Source organism: Zingiber officinale, chromosome 10B (genome assembly GCF_018446385.1).
Source record: "Zingiber officinale cultivar Zhangliang chromosome 10B, Zo_v1.1, whole genome shotgun sequence".
Classification (NCBI taxonomy): domain Eukaryota; kingdom Viridiplantae; phylum Streptophyta; class Magnoliopsida; order Zingiberales; family Zingiberaceae; genus Zingiber; species Zingiber officinale.
This window is the reverse complement of record NC_056005.1, coordinates 86,300,185-86,322,820: the sequence shown is the minus strand read 5'-3', so window position 1 is coordinate 86,322,820 and position 22,636 is coordinate 86,300,185. Positions and strand designations below refer to the sequence as shown.

At 41.0% G+C, this 22,636-nt stretch overlaps 1 protein-coding gene across 1 annotated transcript in view; it reads right to left on the bottom strand.

Moving 5' to 3' along the window:
* LOC122029244 ((3S,6E)-nerolidol synthase 1-like) overlaps nucleotides 1–22,636 on the bottom strand; it is a 42,747-nt gene that overhangs the window by 18,602 nt on the left and 1,509 nt on the right. The window contains exons 5-7 of the mRNA XM_042588183.1: nucleotides 22,479–22,617; nucleotides 22,153–22,392; nucleotides 21,821–22,077 (exon numbers count right to left, since the gene is read on the bottom strand). Of these exons, the coding sequence (XP_042444117.1) occupies nucleotides 21,821–22,077; nucleotides 22,153–22,392; nucleotides 22,479–22,617 (636 nt within the window). The remainder of the gene's footprint in view (nucleotides 1–21,820; nucleotides 22,078–22,152; nucleotides 22,393–22,478; nucleotides 22,618–22,636) is intronic.

Sequence of the window (22,636 nt, the reverse complement as noted above, 5' to 3'; positions counted from 1 at the left end):
TTTTGAAATTAATTATGATTTTGAAAATAATTAATATTTTGAAATTAATTTTGATTTGAAAATAATTAACATTTTAATTAAAATTTTAAAATTAATTATGATTTGAAAATAATTAATATTTTTAAATTAATTATGATTTGAAAATTATTAACATTTTGAAATTAATTATGATTTGAAAGTAACTATAATTGAATTATGATTTTAAAATAATTAACATTTGTAAAATTAATTATGATTTGAATATAATTATACTTGTGAAATTAATTAAGATTTTAAAATTAATTAAGATTTTGAAATTAATTGTGGTTTTGAAATTAATTATTAATTAAAATGACTTAGTTTAATTGAATTAATATTTAGTTAACTTAATTGAGTGTAACTAATTTGAGTTTGGTTAACTACTTTATATTTTAAACCTAGGTCCATCTCACCCTTTTCTAGATTTTCAATCAGGGAACCTTAATAGTTTTGTGAGATGGTTATTTTAATCTTCAATTTAAATTTCAATATAAGGATTGATCAACATTTGAGTTAGACTAAGGTTTAATAGTTAGTTAATTAAATATCTATTTCAATAATTGGCTTCTCGGCTGTGGCGAGGCACTAGACCTTCTTGGGTATGAGATCATCCATCACTTCTAGACAAAGTCTTTTAAAGAAATTAAATATTTAATTTCCTTTCTAAATATCCTAGGTCTAATTAGTCAAGTGTGGATCAAGCCTAAGTCCTTATCTATCCTAATCTAAGCATGTATAATGAAAAATAGTAAAGCAAACATCAGACAATTCTATTTTATAATAAAGACGATCTTTATGTTAGCTCCCCCTGGATCATAGTCTCGATAAGGTCTATCAAGGTAATGAATTTGATCCTTAGGGCTCCGTATTCTCCAATAGACAGGGGCTTGAAACCCCTAGGTAGTTTTTCGTTCAATACCTCTTGAGAGAAGGGCATGCTAGGTTATTCAGGTGTCTCTCAAATGGTCGAAGCCTTGCCTCTCTTTGGACCCCTCGAGGGCATATTTTCGATTGAGGAAGTTTATGATCCTTCTCCCAGCATTTGAAAAAAGTGCTCAAGGGAAGTCAGGCGATTGCTTCCTCTTGGATCTTCCTTCCGAGGTGAGGAACTCGTTTATTGAGGCGCAAGTGTTTATTACATGTGAGAATCTATAGTTCATTTTTTTCGACGTAGCCTGTGCCTTGGTGACTTTAAATAGTTCATATTCTTCTGGTGTCATGGTCACATTGATTTTGCTGGTTTCCTCCATCTTTAGGTCCCGAATCAGGCAAAGATGTTCTTACAGATGGTGCCAAATTTGATTTCATCCGAGAGCTAAGTCAGTTGGGGTGTCAGTGATGAGGGTAAGAGAATTGATAGGGAGAAGTCCTAGGCCTAGCACTTGTAGATACACCGTAAGCTTTTCACTTCTTGCGGGGCAGAGGGGGGCAATCGGCGAGTGTACCTTGAACCTGCACACACCACAAACAAATCACATGGAAGCGTTAGAGTGAGAAAGAGGGAAGACATTCCTGGTACAAGCATTCCGACTCTCAAGTCAGAAGGAGGCCTAGTGAAAAGTGTACAAAAAATAGAAACATAGTTTATGCGAGTGTGCACATGTACCTGGCGAACGGAGAGGGTCTCCCTTTTTATACCATCTCTAATATCCTCCGCAATAATGAGACAGTTAAAGAATGTCTGATGTTAGAGTATGTCGGGTGATGGGGTATATACAACAGACTCACATTGGACAGAGGAAGGTTCTATGGTTTGCATGTGCCATAGTATCAGAATATTTCTCTAATGAATAACAGTTATTCTCTGCCAGGTTGTTGTGATTCCCTGACAATGTTATGAGCCGACCGGGAGTAGACTGGGAGTCAGGTGTAGAGTCGATTGGAAGTAGACTGTGAGTCATGCCCATGAGAAGTGAAGGGATTGAGCCTTGGGATCCAACCAGCGTAGAGCCGGCCGGGAGTAGACTGGGAGTCTTGCTTATGAGAAGTGAGGGGACTGAGCCGCCCCGGAGTTAGACTAGTGTAGAGCCGGTCGGGAGTAAATTAGGAGGCATGCCCATGAGAAATGAGGGGACTAAGCTCTGGGAGTCTGATCGGCATAGAGTCGGCCGAGAGTAGACTGGGAGTCATGTCCATGAAAAATGAGGGGAACCAAGTCCTTAGGGAGTAGCCTGTTTGGACACATAGTTCTCAACTTTGACCGCTACCTCCTCTTAATTATTGACTACCACATCACTATGACTATTGTCCCTTCACTATCCTTGGGATCAACCACTATTACCCATATCAGTAGTATTCAGGACTTTTCAATATTTTTTTCCATATGCACTTACTTCTTCCTTCACTCATTCGGTTATTCAAAGTGTAGGCTTTGGTTGAAATAAGATGACGGGCCATAAACACTATGACCAAGCTCCTCGAGTATAGGTTAGTTGCCTTGCATGCCTATTTGTTGAATAAAAAACATTCCTTTAAGATGTCTTGAGGGAAATGCTCAAACCTTTGGTCCTTATAATTATTTAATGGATTCAGGTGGACATGTTTCATTGCTAGTGCATCACTTGATCTTGGTCCTAGATAGGTATTGGGTAAGACATCATCTAGAATATGTTCGATATATGTGAATAGAAAAATGATGATAAAGAAAAGAGGCTTTATTGCGAATAAGACTTTAGTCCCACATTGATAATTTCAAGATATATTGGTTGATTTATATTGCTTCACATGCATATATAATGTGAATAAATACATGGAGAGAGACTCTCTCTCACGCATTACATTGAACCAAGTTGACTTGTGTGCGAGCATAACCTGTGCGCAATGAATGTTGGACATGTCAGGATAAAATTTGCCTAAGTGAAACAATCAATATTTTACCAATGGTGCTCCTATATAAAGAGAGACCATAATCTTGAGCAGATGGTACATAGAACATAGAAGTGAAAGAATCTCCATCCACCTTCCCCAAATTTTCTCTCTGTGCATTTTTGCTCAATGGTTTGCCCATGATAATATTCTCAGTTCACCATGAACAACCAGTGCTTAGTTATGTCCATGGTTTTTCTATTGTATCATGGGAAATGGGCATCCATCATAACCTTGAAGCACAGTTGGAGGAGGATGAAACTGTTTTAAGGAAATTGCTAGAAAGAAGGCCTCAGCCTTTTTGCACTCGTCTACTCGGTCGCTCGAGCTCTCGACCTCTTTGTCTGCTTAGCCTCTCTATGCTCAGCTGCTCAGCCACTCTATCCGCTCAGCTACTCTACCACTCGGTCGCCCTGCTGTTGAGCCGCTCAATTGCTCTATCCACTGAGCCACTCTGCCGCTCTACCACACGGACGCTTGGCCACTCAATCGCTTTACTACTTTGTTTGCTTGGCCACTCTACACTCTATCACTCGACTACTCTATTCACTCGACCACTTTGCGCTGTGCACTCTACACTTAACACTTGGCAAAAACTAGGCCCCACTAACAACTGAGATTATCTGCTAAGGTTATCTTGACAAATAAGTTAAATTTAATTTCGTGTAATTTAAAATTGGATAATTCTTAAAAATCTTCGATAGATTGTCCAACAGACTATATTTATTTTTTTATAACAATATTCATTTGTTTGATGAAGGAAATCATGTTTGTATGTTAAAAATATTTTGCAACATTTGTTAGATGTACACATTTCTCATGGAGTTGTAAGGTGTGAAGTCCAGGTGGATCATAAACGATCATACATTTGACACATGGATGAAGTCCTGGTAGGTCAATATGATCAGATGCTAAGCAATGATAAAGTCCCGATAGATCAAGATTGACTGAGTGTAGGGAAATGAAAAGTCCTAGTAAGTTAAGATCAATCAGATACTAGGAAAGGCGAGAGTTTTGCCTTTAAAAGGGTAAAATAGATGTAGCAATCAATTGCTAACCCTAAACCTTGAATTTAGGGTTTAAGGTGAGACAAATGGCTTGAAACTCAAGTCTCTAATTGAACTAGTTAGTTGAACTAGCTCAGTTCAACTACAGGCTACCATTCAATTTGTGGATTCTAGCAATTGATTGGTGGCATTGTAGTAGTGAACAAAACTCTCCCAAATCAATCAGACAGATCGATTGTCATTGGAAATCAATTGGTGACTCATAGAAATCAATTGCTTGGGTAAAAATTGTAACGCCCGAAAATTCTCAAACTTGCATTAGAGTTATTCTACGATTTTTCTGGAATTTTTAGATATTTTTCCGGAATTTTCCGAGTAGCGGAAGTAGCAAAAATAAATATAAGCGTAAAACGGCCTAGGCGGGGATTGAACCTGAGACCTATGGTTTAGTGGACAAGGCTAGTAACCAGTGGACCCAGCAGGGCTGTGCTGAAAGGAAAGGGGAACAATCCTAGTTAAGTGGGATTTGGGCGGAACTTATCACTAAGTATAAATAGGAAACTTAAGTTGGGTTTGGGTTAATTTGGTTCGGCAGCCATCTCCTCATAAACCCTCACCGTGACCTATCCCTCTCCCAAAAACCTGCACCGCCGCCCACACCTCTCCCTCCTCCTCTCTCGGCGCCCAAGCCCCCAAGGGCTCTCGGATCACTTTCCGGCGACGACTCCAACACGAAAAGGGTTCTTCTCCGCGAGAGGAACGCGAAGACGTGAGCGGATCGTCGAGAGGACCATCTCCACCGGAGTTTTAGCGAATAGAATCGTAAGAAATTACGATTAGGAGGTAAGAAACCCCTCACCTGCGGTATAATAGCTTCCGTTTGAGTTTTTATGCTTTAGTTAGGATGTATGCATTTTTTATCGATATCCAGGGTGTGTTTAACTCTCTTTTCAGATTAGGGTCTTAGTTGAACACCTTTAGATGGGCCGGGCATGTCTTCCCTCTTCAGATAGGAGGTTAGATGTTGTCGGGTGCCTAGAGGTGGTCTCCCTAATAGAGAGGAGAGTTAGGGCACGCTAGGTGTTCGATAAAATAGCTAGTTTAGTAAAAATGCACCCTAGGCATCTTTAACAGCTCAGTTAGATACATTAGAAGTATCTATTCAGTATACTCAGTTTATTACAGCTTATATGGATTAGATATCCAATGGGTGGGCTCCCATAGTCGCCTCTAGGTTCAGATAACCTAGTTCTAGGTTCAGATAACCTAGTTCAGCAAAACAGTATTAGCTACTTCAGTATTTTACTTTCAGTTGGCACTGTACTGGATTAGATATCCATTGGGCTGGGCTCCCATAGTCGGTCCCTAGGTTTAGATAACCTAGCTAGGTTTAGATAACCTAGTTAACCCTACTAAATTCGGGACTTGCAAACCCGGGTCTAGTTAGGGATGCGCGCATAGCAAGTACAGTTGCCAGGGCCCTACAGCAGCATGTTTAGTATTTTCACTTACTATGTATTAGTTTTCAAAACTCAAAGATCAGTTATACCAATTGAGTTTGATTGCAGCTTCAGTTTAGTTTAGCTTAGCTCAGTATTATGCTTCAGTGTAATTTTCCATGTTAGCTCTATGTTCAGCTTATGTTATGCCATGCTTGTATGATACTATGTCATGTCATGCTTGCATATTCAGTATGTTTTCCAAAAGCATGTTTTAAAAGCATATTTGCATCGTATGCATGATTTAGTGAGGTAGATGGTTTCTTACTAAGCTTTTTAGCTTACAGATATTATTTTCCTTATACTGCAGATACAGGTAAAAGGAAAATGGACTAGCAGAGGAGGCTGGAGGACAATGCGAAGATGGTGTGTGTGTGTGGAACTGGAATCAAAGGTCCTTAGGGGACTTAGCAGGATGAACATTATACTCTTTAGCATGTTTACCTTAGCACTTTACAGTTTATGGTTTAATACTTTCATCTTTATGGACCTTTAGTTTTGGAACGTACTAAACTATGAAAGAACGAGTTAGATTGTTAGTAGTCATTTATGGGAATGCTTGTTAATGCATGTTAGAAGTAGCTTCAATTGATTTAGAACTGCTGTGTGAGGTTTTGGCACGCCAAAGTGCTGAAATCAGAACTTCCGGGTGAAATCAGACTCTGATCGGTCTCCAGACCGATCAGGGTCTGAGCTGTGCCACTGGATCGGTCAGCCGACCGATCCAGCGAGATACAGTATGCTACTGTATCCTCCTGGATCGGTCAGCCGACCGATCCAGCGCGATACAGTAGCGATCCCAGGTATTCCAGGTGCCTGGATCGGTCAGCCGACCGATCCAGACATACCTGGATCGGTCTGCCGACCGATCCATCACGGGACAGTAGCGAACCCAGGATTCTGCAGGTTCCTGGATCGGTCAGCCGACCGATCCAGGCATACCTGGATCGGTCTGCCGACCGATCCAGCCTCTACTGGATCGGTCCCCAGACCGATCCAGCCAGTGTTCGCGTGGGGGTCAATGGATCGTTCCACGGACCGATCCAAAGCTCCAATTTCGCCTCCTCAGCCTAGCTATGAATATCTAGAAGGTAGTGGGACATGAAATCTCACTCTCACAGAGTTAACAGAGGCAACTACAATAGTTTAGTAAAATTTTTATTCAGCCCAGTTTTCCGCATTAGTAATTTAGCTGCAGTTAGCAAAGAAACTGTAGCGGTCCGCCTTGCAGCCTAGCAGTAGAAGGTGGGTCGTTACAGAGTGGTATCAGAGCCGTGTTCCATACTTCCTACACACACATCAGCATTGTACCTGCAGCTTCCAAGTAAGAATACCTCTACTCTCTATATGTTCCTTGCTTTCTTATTTCAGTTCATGTTTATATATATCTGAAGCATGCTAGTATATGATAGTTTTAGACATGATATCAGTAGTTGTGAAACGATGAATGCTTTAGTTATGTATGTTCTCTATGTCATTAGAGATGGCACGAGGACGCCCAGCTAAGCGGGCACCAGCTACTGAGCCCCAGCAGGAGGCAGGCAGTTCAGTGCCCCCTCCAGATCACAGTGGCTAGTTGATCAGCAGCAAGAAATAGCCACTCTTAGGGTTAATCAGCAGAATACTCCCACAGTCACCCCTGAACCTGACCTAGCAACCCCAGCATTTATAGAGGTTCCACCAGTCTAGCCTACAGCACCAGCAGCCCCAGTAGCAGAGGCAAAGAGGAAAGCTTACCTGATCCAATGGCAGAGAGTTAAGCCCGAGAATTTCTCAGGCACTAGCGAACCATGGGATGCTCAAGCATGGTTCAAAACACTGGAGAGGACGATGGAGCTTTTGGACTGGCCAGAACAGGAAAAAGTGAAGTGTGCTTCCTTCTGCCTGACAGGGGACGCTAGCATATGGTGGGAGAGAGTTAGAGTGAAGCGCCCAGTGAACCAGATGTCATGGGCTGACTTCGAGAAAGAGTTCTTCGAGGAATTCTTTCACATGCGAGTTACAGACCGCCGCTACGACGAGTTCATTGAATTTCACCAGGGCAACCTCTCAGTGGAGGAAGCCGTGAAGAAATTCAACAGGTTGGCTCGTTTATGCCCAGAGCTAGTCAGCACAGAGAATGAGCGAATCCGGTTGATGCTCAAGATGCTGAGGCCAGAGATAGCAATGAACGTGGCTGGTGGCATACATAAGCCACAAACCACCGAGGAGTTAGTGAGCAGTGCCCTGACCACAGAGCATTACCAGAACAGCATAAAGCAGCAGAAGCAAGTCGCTTCAGAGTCCAAGGGCCAAGGAAACTCTCACACTCAGAAACAGCAAGGCCATAGCTCCAACTGGAAGGGGAACTCCAACAGCAAGCGCAAATCAGGGAGTGACCCAAAAGGAGGACCATCTAGCAAGCGACCCAGTCATCCAAAGTGTGCTACTTGTGGGAAATTCCACCCAGGAGTTTGTCGCAAGGGCACACGAGGATGCTTTGAATGTGGACAAGAAGGGCACATGGCCAAGCAGTGCCCGAACAAGACCAGTCTTCCTCAGCCGTAGCAGATTCAGTATGTCGGCCAGCCGGCTCAGCTATACCAGATGCAGGCCGCTCTAGAAGGTCCACACATCAGCCAGGGCAGATTAGAAGCCCCTCTAGCTACGACAAACGCGAGGATCTACTCACTCACCAGAGAGGACGTAGCCAATGCCTCGACCGTTGTCACAGGTCAGATTAGCATTTTACAGTATAGTGCTACTGTTCTATTTGATACTGGGGCAACCCATTCATACATAGCCAGGATGTTCTCCGAAAAATTACAAATACCCCCAGAGGTACTCAGTGGTCAGTTCTTAACGGCACTACCTTCGGGAGAGATCATGGCATCCACGCACTGGCTCAGAGCAGTGCCGGTCAGTATAGCAGACAGAGAGCTCTTTTGCGATCTGATAGTGCTAGAGATGACCGACTATGACATTATCTTTGGGATGGATTTTCTGATCAAATACGGTGCTACCATAGAGTGCCGTAAACAGAAAGTCATCTTCCAACCTGAAGAAGCAGTGCAATTTGAATACAGCGGGGAACCAAAGAGAAAAGCCAAGAAGTTTCTCTCAGCCATGAAGGCACAGAGGTTGATGGATTCAGGATGTACAGGGTTCTTAGCACACATGGTCAACACCGGTCAGGACAAGGACCGACAGCTAGCAGAGGTCCGAGTCGTGTGTGACTACCCAGCAGTCTTCCCTGAAGAATTACCACCGGGTGAGATTGACTTGAGATAGAGCTCATACCCGTATAAATCCTATTTCCAAAGCGCCTTATCGCATGGCTCCAGCAGAACTGAAGGAACATTACAGGAGCTGCTCGACAAGGGTTTCATACGCCGAGTCACTCACCATGGGGCTGCATTGTTCGTGAAGAAGAAGGATGGAAGCATGCACAACACTTTGTGGGAATCAAGTCACGATCAAGAATAGGTATCCTCTTCCGAGAATCGATGACCTGTTCGGCAGCAGTGTTCTCTAAGATAGATCTCAGATCGGGTTATCATCAGGTGAAAGTCAAGGAAGGGGATATACCTAAGACAGCATTCAGGACCAGATACGGACACTACGAGTTCGTAGTCATGCCCTTTGGCGTGACCAATGCTCCAGCTACATTCATGGACCTCATGAACAGAGTATTCAGGGAATACTTGGACAAGTTTGTCATCGTGTTCATAGATGACATCCTTATCTATTCAAGTACTCAGGAGGACCATGCAGAGCATCTGAAGACAGTTTTGCAGATCCTTCAGCAGAACCAGTTGTACGCCAAATTTATGAAATATGAATTTTGGCTAGACCGGGTAGCCTTTCTCGGTCACATCATCTCCAAGGATGGTGTTATGGTAGATCCCAGCAAGATAGAAGCGATAGTAATCGGAAGAGACCTAAGAACGGCGTGAAATCGAGCTACGGGATTAGCGAGGATATTACTGAAGTTTGTAGAGGACTTCTCCAGATAGCCTCCCCACAGCTCTTACCGGAAGAACAGAAATTTCGGTGGAGGACTGTGAGAAGCGACGAGCTAAAAGGAGGTTGACCGGTGCTCCCGTTTGGCTCTACAGCGACACCGGCTTTGACATCTCTGTGATGCCTCTAAGTTGGGACTAGGAGCGATCTGATGCAAAACGGCAAGGTGATCGCCTATGCCTCCAGACAACTCAAGGATTATGAGAAGAACTACCCTACTCATGACCTTGAGCTTGCAGCAGTAGTGTTCGCTCTCAAGATTTGGAGACATTACTTATATGGAGCTCAGTGCAGAGTATATACAGATCATCAGAGTCTGAAGTACTTCTTCACTCAGAAGGATCTGAATATGCGACAGTGCAGGTGGCTAGAGCTGGTCAAAGATTACGACATAGACATCCTCTACCACCGAGGGAAAGCCAACAAGGTAGCAGACGCACTCAGCAGAAAATCCAGCGCTACCTTGTTATCTCTTACAGCTATGTCGCTGCCCCTACAGAAGGAGATCGTAGAGTTCGGTCTCGAGCTTATTGTTGGACAGCTCTCTACTATGACCTTAGGGTCTACCTTACTTAGTGACATTCAGTCAGCTCAGGGACAGGACCCTGAAATTCAGAAAATCAAGCAAGGACTAGCAGAATCAGAAAGTAGAGAGTTCAGGGTGTCCGATAGCGGGGTGCTGTATTTTGGAGACAGACTCTGTGTTCCAAATCAGGAGGAGCTACGGAGACAGATTTTAGATGAGGCTCACAAGACTCCCTATGCGATGCATCCAGGTTCCACCAAAATGTACCACGACATGAAGAAACATTTTTGGTGGCCTGGGATGAAGCGAGACATCGCCAGATATGTTAGCGTCTGCCTCACCTGTCAGAGGGTCAAGGCGGAACATCAGCGACCAGGAGGAGTCTTGCAGCCTATACAGATTCCAGAATGGAAGTGGGAGGATATCTCTATGGATTTTATAGTGGGACTGCCCAGAACCACGAATGGTTTCGATGCCATCTGGGTAATAGTCGACAGGTTGACCAAATCAGCCCACTTTTTAGCTATCAAGATATCCTACTCCATGGAGAAGCTAGCTCAGTTGTATCTCCAGGAGATCGTCAGACTACATGGAGTCCCACGAACCATCATTTCAGACAGAGACAGCAGATTCACATCACACTTCTGGGAGTGTGTACAGTCAGCATTGGGTACAAAGCTAAAGTTCAGCACAGCATTCCATCCTCAGACAGATGGACAGACGGAGCGAGTAAATCAGGTACTCGAAGATATGCTCCGAGCTTGTGCCCTAGACTTTAAGGGAAGTTGGTGCAAATATCTGAGCTTAGCAGAGTTTGCATACAACAACAGCTATCAGGCCACTATCGGCATGGCACCTTACGAGGCTCTCTATGGGCGGAGGTGTAGATCTCCAATCTGCTGGTATGAGAGTGGTGAACAGAAGGAACTAGAGCTTCAGACAGATCTAGTAGCAGATACCACAGCAGCTATACAGCAGATCCGCCAGAGGATAGAGACAGCTCAGAGCCGCCAGAAGAGCTATGCTGATACGCGGCGCAGACCCTTAGAGTTTTCAGTTGGGGATTCAGTGTTCCTCAGAGTAGCTCCCATGAAGGGAGTAATGCGTTTTGGGAAGAAGGGCAAGCTAAGTCCCAGATATGTGGGACCATACCTTATCAGTCGAAGAGTGGGCAAGGTAGCATATGAGCTAGAGCTACCTCAGGAGATGTCAGCTGTCCACAATGTATTTCATGTCTCTATGCTGAAGAAGCATACCCCAGATGCCACCCAGGTGATTGAGCCCCAGTCGGTACAGATCCGCGAAGACCTCAGCTATGATAGTCGGCCTATTCAGATAATAGACCGAGCAGTTAAGAAATTACGGAACAAGGAAGTACCATTAGTCAAAGTTATTTGGCACAATCACACAGCAGAAGAGGCAACTTGGGAGACAGAAGTACCCAGAATTGTTCTAAGTTCGAGGACGAACTTTTTATAAGGTATGGGGGTTGTAATGCCCGAAAATTCTCAAACTTGCATTAGAGTTATTCTACGATTTTTCTGAAATTTTTAGATATTTTTCCGGAATTTTTCGAGTAGCGGAAGTAGCAAAAATAAATATAAGCGTAAAACGGCCTAGGCGGGGATTGAACCTGAGACCTATGGTTTAGTGGACAAGGCTAGTAACCAGTGGACCCAGCAGGGCTGTGCTGAAAGGAAAGGGGAACAATCCTAGTTAAGTGGGATTTGGGCGGAACTTATCACTAAGTATAAATAGGAAACTTAAGTTGGATTTGGGTTAATTTGGTTCGGCAGCCATCTCCTCATAAACCCTCACCGTGACCTATCCCTCTCCCAAAAACCTGCACCGCCGCCCACACCTCTCCCTCCTCCTCTCTCGGCGCCCAAGCCCCCAAGGGCTCTCGGATCACTTTCCGGCGACGACTCCAACACGAAAAGGGTTCTTCTCCGCGAGAGGAACGCGAAGACGTGAGCGGATCGTCGAGAGGACCATCTCCACCGGAGTTTTAGCGAATAGAATCATAAGAAATTACGATTAGGAGGTAAGAAACCCCTCACCTGCGGTATAATAGCTTCCGTTTGAGTTTTTATGCTTTAGTTAGGATGTATGCATTTTTTATCGATATCTAGGGTGTGTTTAACTCTCTTTTCATATTAGGGTCTTAGTTGAACACCTTTAGATGGGCCGGGCATGTCTTCCCTCTTCAGATAGGAGGTTAGATGTTGTCGGGTGCCTAGAGGTGGTCTCCCTAATAGAGAGGAGAGTTAGGGCACGCTAGGTGTTCGATAAAATAGCTAGTTTAGTAAAAATGCACCCTAGGCATCTTTAACAGCTCAGTTAGATACATTAGAAGTATCTATTCAGTATACTCAGTTTATTATAGCTTATATGGATTAGATATCCAATGGGTGGGCTCCCATAGTCGCCTCTAGGTTCAGATAACCTAGTTCTAGGTTCAGATAACCTAGTTCAGCAAAACAGTATTAGCTACTTCAGTATTTTACTTTCAGTTGGCACTGTATTGGATTAGATATCCATTGGGCTGGGCTCCCATAGTTGGTCCCTAAGTTTAGATAACCTAGCTAGGTTTAGATAACCTAGTTAACCCTACTAAATTCGGGACTTGCAAACCCGGGTCTAGTTAGGGATGCGCGCATAGCAAGTACAGTTGTCAGGGCCCTACAGCAGCATGTTTAGTATTTTCACTTACTATGTATTAGTTTTCAAAACTCAAAGATCAGTTATACCAGTTGAGTTTGATTGCAGCTTCAGTTTAGTTTAGCTTAGCTCAGCATTATGCTTCAGTGTAATTTTCCATGTTAGCTCTATGTTCAGCTTATGTTATGCCATGCTTGTATGATACTATGTCATGCCATGCTTGCATATTCAGTATGTTTTCCAAAAGCATGTTTTAAAAGCATATTTGCATCGTATGCATGATTTAGTGAGATAGATGGTTTCTTACTAAGCTTTTTAGCTTACAGATACTATTTTCCTTATACTGCAGATACAGGTAAAAGGAAAATGGACTAGCAGAGGAGGCTGGAGGACAATGCGAAGATGGTGTGTGTGTGTGGAACTGGAATCAAAGGTCCTTAGGGGACTTAGCAGGATGAACATTATACTCTTTAGCATGTTTACCTTAGCACTTTACAGTTTATGGTTTAATACTTTCATCTTTATGCACCTTTAGTTTTGGAACGTACTAAACTATGAAAGAACGAGTTAGATTGTTAGTAGTCATTTATGGGAATGCTTGTTAATGCATGTTAGAAGTAGCTTCAATTGATTTAGAAGCTGCATGTGAGGTTTTGTACGCCAAAGTGTCGAAATCGAACTTCGGTGAAATCGAGACTCGATCGGTCTCGGACCGATCGGTCTGTGGATCGGTCGGCCGACCGATCCAATGAGATCTGATATGCTCTTGTATCCTCGGATCGGCCACCGACCGATCCGGTATGATCGATAGCGATCCGGTATTCGGTGCTCGGATCGGTCGACCGATCGAGACATACTGGATCGATGCCGACCGATCCATCACGGGACGATGGCGAACCCGAGTTGCGGGTTCACGAATCGGTCGGCCGGACCGATCAGCATACACGGATCGGATCCGCCGATCCAGCCTCTACTGGATCGGTCCCCAGACCGATCCAGCCAGTGTTCGCGTGGGGGTCAATGGATCGTTCCACGGACCGATCCAAAGCTCCAATTTCGCCTCCTCAGCCTAGCTATGAATATCTAGAAGGTAGTGGGACATGAAATCTCACTCTCACAGAGTTAACAGAGGCAACTACAATAGTTTAGTAAAATTTTTATTCAGCCCAGTTTTCCGCATTAGTAATTTAGCTGCAGTTAGCAAAGAAACTGTAGCGGTCCGCCTTGCAGCCTAGCAGTAGAAGGTGGGTCGTTACAAAAATAGTTGTTCTATAGGGGTAAACGGTAAAACTATAGCAAGGTAATCAATTGGTGAAGATAAGTAATCGATTGCTAGGTGAAAATTAGCTCGAATGCAACCTTGTCAAAGACAATTTTGTCTTCATTTGAAGGTGTTGGTTCTTGCGGATTTAGGGATGAAGTGCTTCTACATTTTCTACCATCAAGAGACAATTTAAAGCGATAAAAGAGCAAGTAAAAAATAGTTTCAATTGTAAAATTGTTTTTGTTTATTTGTGTTTTGTTTTGGGTTGTGGTGTTTTACAGTAACAAGTGTTGTAAGAGGCTTCTTCGCCTCTAGAAGGTATCTGAGAAGGAGAATAATAGTGGTGATAAATCGCTAGGACTAGACCTTGGAGTAGTTGCATTGTGAGGTGGCAAACCAAGTAAAATCTAGATTTTATGCATGTAGCATTGAGTTTGCTTCAAGATTCCGTAGTGCATTCAATCAACACAATCAAAACTATTCACTTCTCCTCTAACTAGCATGGATCCTAACAATCTTGACCTATCAAAACTTTACCACTACCAAACATTCAGGCCTCCTTAACATGTTTGGACTTCCCTTCTCATTCCTAATATCTGGTTCTTCAAGATCTATCAGGACTTCCACCATTGTCAAGTGTCTAATCAATCATGACCCATTTGGACTTCAATTTCGCCAACTCCTTGTTGGACATCTAATCTACCAAGTATCAGGTCAATCGTAATTTACTTGGACTTTCTATTGTAAAATATCTGATCAACCGTGATCTACTTTGTAAAATACCGAAAAATAGGCGAATATTAATATGTAATTTTTCCGAAATTTTTAGAAATTTTCTGGGAATTTTTCGGAGCTCGTAAGACGGGTTTTGAGGGGATCAATTTCGGGTTCGGATTAAGCCTGTTTGGGATACCCGTTTAATGAAGGAAATGTTTTATTTATAAAACCTTTTCCTTTTCTTTTTATTTCCCCCAAAACACCGATCCCGACTCTTCTTCCTCTCTTCCCTGACGCGACCTCTCTTCTTCCTCTTCTATACTTCTCCCTCGCCGAGCCTTTCCTTCTTCCCCACCGAATATGTGCCCTAGCCGTCAGCCACCCGAGCCTAACACCGTCGGGAGCCACCCCTTCTATAGCCGTCACCTGTGCCCTAGTGCTGGCAGCTAACCTTTCCTTCTCCTCTTCTTCGAGCGCCGGCCACTAGGTCCACCGAGCTCTAGCCGCGTCGCCGTCACTCCGACCCGACGCCGAGCCTAAGCACCGACGCCCTCTCCGACAGCCACCTCTCGCCACCACCGAACCTCCTCCTCTGCCCGTGCCCTAGGTTTGATCTCACAGTCGGCCTTGCCTCCTTTTTCTCGGAGACGCCCTATTCACGGCAGAAGCAAGCCCTAGATGAGCCCTGCCAATCTTCGGTTGCCAGCCATTGGAATTTTTCCTAGCCGGCCAAACATTTCTGTCCTAGACCTCACCACCGGATCCTCCTTCTTCGCCACCAGCCGCCGGCAGTGAGGAGAACAGGGGGTAGCGAGTTAGGTAAGGCAAAAAGGGGTATTTGGATTTTTGATTTGGATCCTGTGCTGAATTTGTTGGTTGATAACTATGGTACTTGTCACTGTTTTCCCACAGCAGCTTCTCCGGGTCTCGACAGTAAGTTCTTCAGGATTTGAGCAGCACTGAGGCATCGAAAAATTTGAGGTAATGTTTAGGGTTTTTGAGCTTCGTGTATATTGATTAGGTATATGTTGGAGATTGGTAGATTGGATTAGCTTTAGATTTTTAATCTCATGTTATGATTGGGGTTAAGGAACTAACCCTGGTGGACCCACTGATTTTATTTAATTAGGGTTCATTAATTTTGTTGGATGGATTAGTTGGATCCAATTTAGAACTTCTTAAATTGGATTAGAATTTAATTTGGCTAATTGTGGTATGATAGAATTAGCTAAACTAGACCTTATGTTTAATATACAGGACCTTGACGCGAGACGAGTAACTCGGAGTCAGATTTGGACCATTTTATCGGAGGCGGGTACTTTTGACTTATGTCATTTGATATACATAGTAGTGAATATAACAAGTTGCATTAATTATGTCCTTTATTTGTTTCGGTTAGTCACTACCCAATATCTGATACATGATTGATTGATTGCTTGATTTGCATCCCATGTATACTTTATTTGTTTATACATGCTTATAGGGGGTAGTGATATACCATGCTTCACCATGTTCAGGACCTAGGTTTTTTTTATATCTTCTGTGTACCTTTGATTCGATATGATTCGTTGACCTAGGGTGCACTTTTCTATATATATGGATTAGGTCAAGATGTTTTTATGGTTATTGCCATGCACCATTTGCATGATTGCATGCTGTGCGATAGTCCGCTCCATTATTGTTGAGCACATCGCCAGTTACATGGATCTGCACACATCACCACTCATGGGTTAGTGGTCGATTCAGGCAGAGTGTGTTGCAGCAGGGACTCTGGTAGGCACCGTTGGTCCGCTCATGGGTAGTGTGACACAACGTGTTATCCGGCAGGGATTCCTCCCCGTCATTGTGTACCGGGAGATGAGAGCATTGCGCTCCCCCATTTATGATTTGGAGTAGGAGGATAGGTGTACTCCGACAGCATCCCGTCCACTCGGTCACTCATCAGGAGTAGTGACGACAGAGTGCACGGTTGTCACAGCCCTACCCACTCGGCCTCACTATTGTGTGAGGTGATCGACTGGCGTCAGGGGTGACCAGGACGCATCATTGGCATCATATGCATGATGCATTTATTACTTATGTTTGTGTTTGCTGCATTTATATGCTGCATATTGTTTGGATACCTATGTTTGACATGCATACAGGATTCCTATACTACTCGGACTGTTTGACCTTATACTCAGGTCCTGGTTAGTACAGTTTCTCTCCTGTTTACTTCAGATGCATATTTTTATCTTTCTTATATCAGGAGACTGTACGCATGATTAGTGCTAGGTGTTATTTCCCTATTTTGTATATCAATTGTACCTGCTGAGTGTTGGACTCACCCCGCCTCCATTGTTGATATTTTCATGTTGATGCTGTCAGGAGAGAGTTCCAGTTGCTGGTCCCTACAGACATCGAGAATATGATTGGTTTTCTTTTGGTTTCTTTTCTGTTCTAGACTATTTTGAACTTGTTATGTTTTGGATTATTTTACTTATGGACATTGTATGGATTTTATTATGTCGATGGATTTGGATTTGGATTTATTCTACTACATGCCTGCCTGGGCGGCAGAAGAGGTGAGTTCATCGGATTTGAGCTTTACGAGTGTAGTGGAGTAGGGTTGATTTCGAGTCAGGATATTATCTTTCTGTTTACTTGTTATATAAACTGCGTGGAATGTGTGGTTGTATTTTTATTGTTTTTATTATTCCAGCCGCCTGTGGCTGAGTTATGTGAGGATGTAGAAAAGTTTCAAATTGTCCACCGTACAGGGGAGATGCTGCCGAAATTTTCTCGGACAGGGACTCCTCTGGGGCGTGACATACTTGGCTTTTCACTCAACCATCAAAATATCTTAGTCAACCTAACTCAAGTTTGATTGCATAAACAATCTCCTCCTCCAACAATCTCTTCTTTCACTTGACGTCTTGCTCGACTATCAAATACATTGATCAACTATCAAGTATTCGATCAATCTTGACCTACTTGATATATTACTCAACCTTAAATATATTGATCAAACATCAAAACTTAACTTAAGCTAAATTGAGTCAATTTGAGTTTGGTCAACCTTGACCAAGTCAATTCCTCCAATATTGACCATGTCTCTAACTCAAAGTTGAATCTTAATTGTGACTAATTATAACAACTATATAATTTAATTTGGTGAATTGGCACACCCAATGTTTCAGTGAAGTGGTTAGACCTCTAAGTATAGATCCCAGGGAACTCCGGCTCGAGATTCAACTACAAAGAATTGTAGGAGATTTTTTTCTCCAGTGGGTATCGAGCCTAAGAAAGTGGACCATCTGGATATACTACTATGAGGACCTCCCGATTTATCCTGATGGCTACTAGTAAACTTCCATGAGGTCAGGTCGATTATCTTTAGGGTTAATTGGTTCGAAGAATTGGATAACTAGTTCCAAGTAAAAAAGATTGGGTGAATTGATGACTTAATTATTTTTGTAGAGTCAAAATTATACTTAGATTTTAGTTATAACCAACCAACTTAATTAACTAGTGCGAACTATCATATGCCTACAATGTCACACGACTTTAAAATTAATGTGTGATATTGTATTTTATAGTGATGGAATTATTAATGGGTACTAGATAGACATACCAACACAATAATAAAGAAACAACACATCATCATGACCTACACCATTATTGATATTTTGTACGACATATAAAATGACTCATCCAAAGTATTTTTCAATATTTATATCGTTATGTGGGTAAGAGTAGTGTAGCTAGGATGGAGGATCTTATAGGAAGTCCTCATGTTACATCTATTTTTTAAATATTAATTTTATTTTATATTTTTATAATTTTTACTTTCACATGTTGGCATATGTGGTATACTCCGTGATTTATTTATCTGTATTTTATCATAAGACTGATGATATTAGACGTTTTGGAATGAGCGATATCATTATATCGTGATGTCCAAAAGGTACAAATTAAAATTAATTTCTTAATATAATCTTAGAGTGACATGCTAAAATTTAATATGATAATTGACATATTGGGATGAAACTAGGGGTGGACTCACAAAGGGTCAAGGGGGTCATGCGTCCACCCCTAAAAAACTCTTTTTCCAAATCTTTTCAATCGACAACCTCTTACCCTTTTCTAAAAAAAATTCTTTCTCCCCTTTTAGCTTGTGATTTGTTAAATTATCACATTTTCCCTTGTTGCCCTCCACTTTTGACCTTTCGATTTTGGCATTTTTGAAACATATATCATATATATTTGTTGTTCTTTATGTATTAATTATTAGATTATTAGTTTGATTCTGTGGAGTTTTCACCTATTTTGATAATATGAAACTTAAATCTTTTATATTATTTTGGAGTGCTGGACATTGAATATTTGTTAGTTTTATCATTTAGAATTGATTCTATGTATTTTTATTTTTTGACATATGGCTTGATTTTTTTTTTTTGTAGAACTATATAATATGTTAAGATATTTTTCAAGAAAATCAACTAATCAAGATTCACCATCTTTTGAAAAAAAAAGTATTGATCAGTTTATTAAAAAAAATAGTTATGAAACTTATGTTGAAAAAAAGTCTCAAGAGTCTTCTAATAAACTTCATATTGGTTCAAATATAATTGATCTTCCACTGGATCCAAGATTAAGACTTAGGATTAGTGATTATGAACATAATATCCATGAAAGAGTTTAAAGAAAGTATCATCTAAGAGACCCTATGTCAACCCCGTAAGCATAAATTTAAAACTATAGATTTCAATAACAAGCCATGAAGATTTAATCCGTCATGGTTGATGAATTTGATTGGTTGGAATGTAACATTACTAAGGATGCTGAGTTTTGTCTATATTTCTATGTTTTTAATTGTGGGGAGCAAGGGGGTGGTGATAAATTTGTTAGTCAATGTTTTACAAATTGAAAAATAAAAGAAAGTTACATGAGCATGCGTATGTGTGTTGGATGGGGAGGAGTGGGGAGGGGGGTCCCTAATAGTGCTCCTAGCTGAGCTTTCAGCAGATGTCAAGACTTGCTAAATCAAGAGTAACATATTTAGAATAACTTTGTTAAAGTAACAAAGTAAGTGAAAATTGATTATAGGATTCAATTGCCGCTATGAATTAAGTGCAACAGATTTCTTATGAATCATGGTCTCCCATTTCATGGTCACAATGAATCTGAAGATTTAAGCAATCAAGGACTTTTGTTGAACAAATACAATTTCTTGCTAACAATAATGAAGAAGTTAGGAGAGTTGTACTTTAGAATGTCCCTAGGAATATGAAATTGACTTCACCTAAAATTCGAAAAGATATTGTGAGGGATGCAGGATTTGAAACAATTAAAGCTACAATTAGATAGCTTGGTGATAGATTATTTTCAATTCTTATTGATGAATCTTGAGATATGTCTATAAAAGCGCAAATGAATGATTTTTTTTGAGATTTGTGGATAAAAGTGGATGTGTGGTTGAGCGATTTTGGGTCTTAAACATGTTAGAAGTACTACTATAAATCACTAAAAGAAAAATTTTATTTGTTTTCGGCACATGGTTTGAGCATTTCAATGTTGCCACATCAAGGTTATAATGGGGCTAGCAATATGCAAGGTGTGTATAAATGGACTTAAAGCTCTCATCTTGAAAGAGAATGAGTTTACACATTACATTCATTATTTTACTCATTAACTTCAATTAGTTGGTGGTAGTAGTGAGGAAACATGCATGTACTCGTTACTAGACTTTTCAATTTAATTTTTGATATTGTTAATGTGGTTGGAGCCTCATGTATCGGTAAGAGACTTTGCAAGAGTCATAAGTTGCTAGAATAATTGCTAGTCTAAAAAAATGAAGAAATCCTTAGTGGGCTGGGATTGAATCAAGAGACATCTATCGTTCGTCTTGGTGATACACGTTAGGGATCACATTACAGAACTCTAAATAGTTTCATTACATTTTTTGCATCTATTGTTGATGTACTTGATGTAACTGTGGCAGACGGCTTATTTTTAGATAAAAAGTGTAAAGCATCTTGTTTGCTAGAGGCAATACAATATTTTGAGTTTATGATTACTCTTCATTTGATGTAATCATTATTGGGAATAACAAATAATTTGTCACAAACTTTGTAGATGAAAAAGATGATTGTTTCATATTTCTAGACAATGCATTCAATTGTAATAAAAAATGATTACGCTCACCCCAAGCACTTCTCACAGCCCATTTCTAGGTTATGTAAAGGGAACACGGGGTCATCTTATAACTGGCGGCTAAGTTGGCTAGGCGATGGGAGAAGTTTTTTCCCCGAGGGCGTGCATCCACAAGGAATTGATCCCTTGTCCTATTGTCACAAGTCTGTCACCTTCTAGCCAACTCAACATCCCGTGGGACAACGACACCTTCAATCAATAAGGGATGATGGAGTTCTTGGTTGGATGTGGCTTTCAATTTTTGTGGGAAACATTTTATTTATGTTCCCAATATAGATGATACATTTGTAGCTCGAGGAAGATCATGGTGCAGAACTAAAAAGATGATAATTTCCATCACTACCATGTTGAATTATTCAATACCGTCATTGATATGCAATTACAAGTGCTAAATAGTCGATTTAATGAGGCCAACATTGAATTGTTGCTTTGTGTTGCATGCTTAAATCCATTTAATTCTTTTGCATCATTCGGCAATCAAAAGCTATTCATTAGCCAAATTATATCCAAGAGATTTTTCCGATATTAATCTTTCAGAACTCTCAAATTAGGTTTAGACTTTCATATGCTCAATCCGATATTAAGTTTCCAAATTTGAAGGGGTTGAGTAATATTACTCGATTGGTGGTGGAAAATAGAAAAGACAGCATATCCATTGGTTTACAAGCTTTTAACATTGGCTTTGATTTTGTCGATTGCAACTTCCATAGTAGATAGAGCATTTTCAGTTATGAAGACTGTGAAGAATCAACTTTGCAGTAGAATGTATGATCAATGGTTAAATGACTCTATGATGACATTTATTGAAAAAGATATATTTAGTAAATTATCAAATAATTATATCATGAATTATTATAAAAAAAATGAGAGACTGTATAAGTCAATTGTGAACCACATTTGAAATTTCTGGGTCCACCATTGGACCAAACAAAACAAATTAAAACAAGTGAAAGGAAGCATTCATTCAACACATCATGAATTTTTAATAGCATTAACTACTAACCTCTAACATTTTAAATATATGAGAGGTGTTTAAATTTGTTTAAACAACAATAAGTTTATATACTCCTTAAGCATGGGGAGGTTATGCTCCTCGTTGTAGTTGTACATCACCCTCACCATCCTAGCACTATTCAAACAAGCCGTGACAAAATCTTGAGAGAATGTTGAGGTCGATGAACTGAAGCATTCCTTGTTGAGCTCCTCCCACTCTTTTTCAATCATTTGCATCACTTTTTCCTTTGCAACTTCCAACGACCAATGTGGGTTCTCCTTCATCATGCAAATCAACAATGAGCCATCCCTCCCAATTTGTTTTTCGTCCTAATTATCATACACGATAAATTCATTATCCTCTTGCTAGTATAGAATCATAAAAATTTAAAAAAAAAAATCTACCTTTGCACTTCCCAAGTCATCCCAAAGTCGAAGAATTCTCGAAGGACAAGATATAAGACTCGGCAGATCTTCACAGAGATCATTCGTCGTGTGATGTCCTAATAGAAAATACATGTGCATTAAGGCTGCAGGAACACCACAAGTAATTGTGGCAATCTTCATGTAGTCATCCATTGTCGGGACTTGGTCTTTCGACAACAATTTTGCTTCCACTAAAAATGCATTACTTAATTGTATCCACTACAAAACAAAGTCAATTTTTAACCAAATTTCAGTGATAATAAAAACACTAAAACATATTTTACAAAAAGAACAACAATTCATACTGATTTCTTTAGATATTCGATTGGATTCCATCCATGTTCCTTGAGCACAATTTCGGCAATCTCATTGATAGTGCTATTTAATTCCTTGAAGCATACCCTCATGTAGTTGGGAAGTGAATCCATTGAAGAGTGATCCCATCTGTAATGGTCATAAAAGT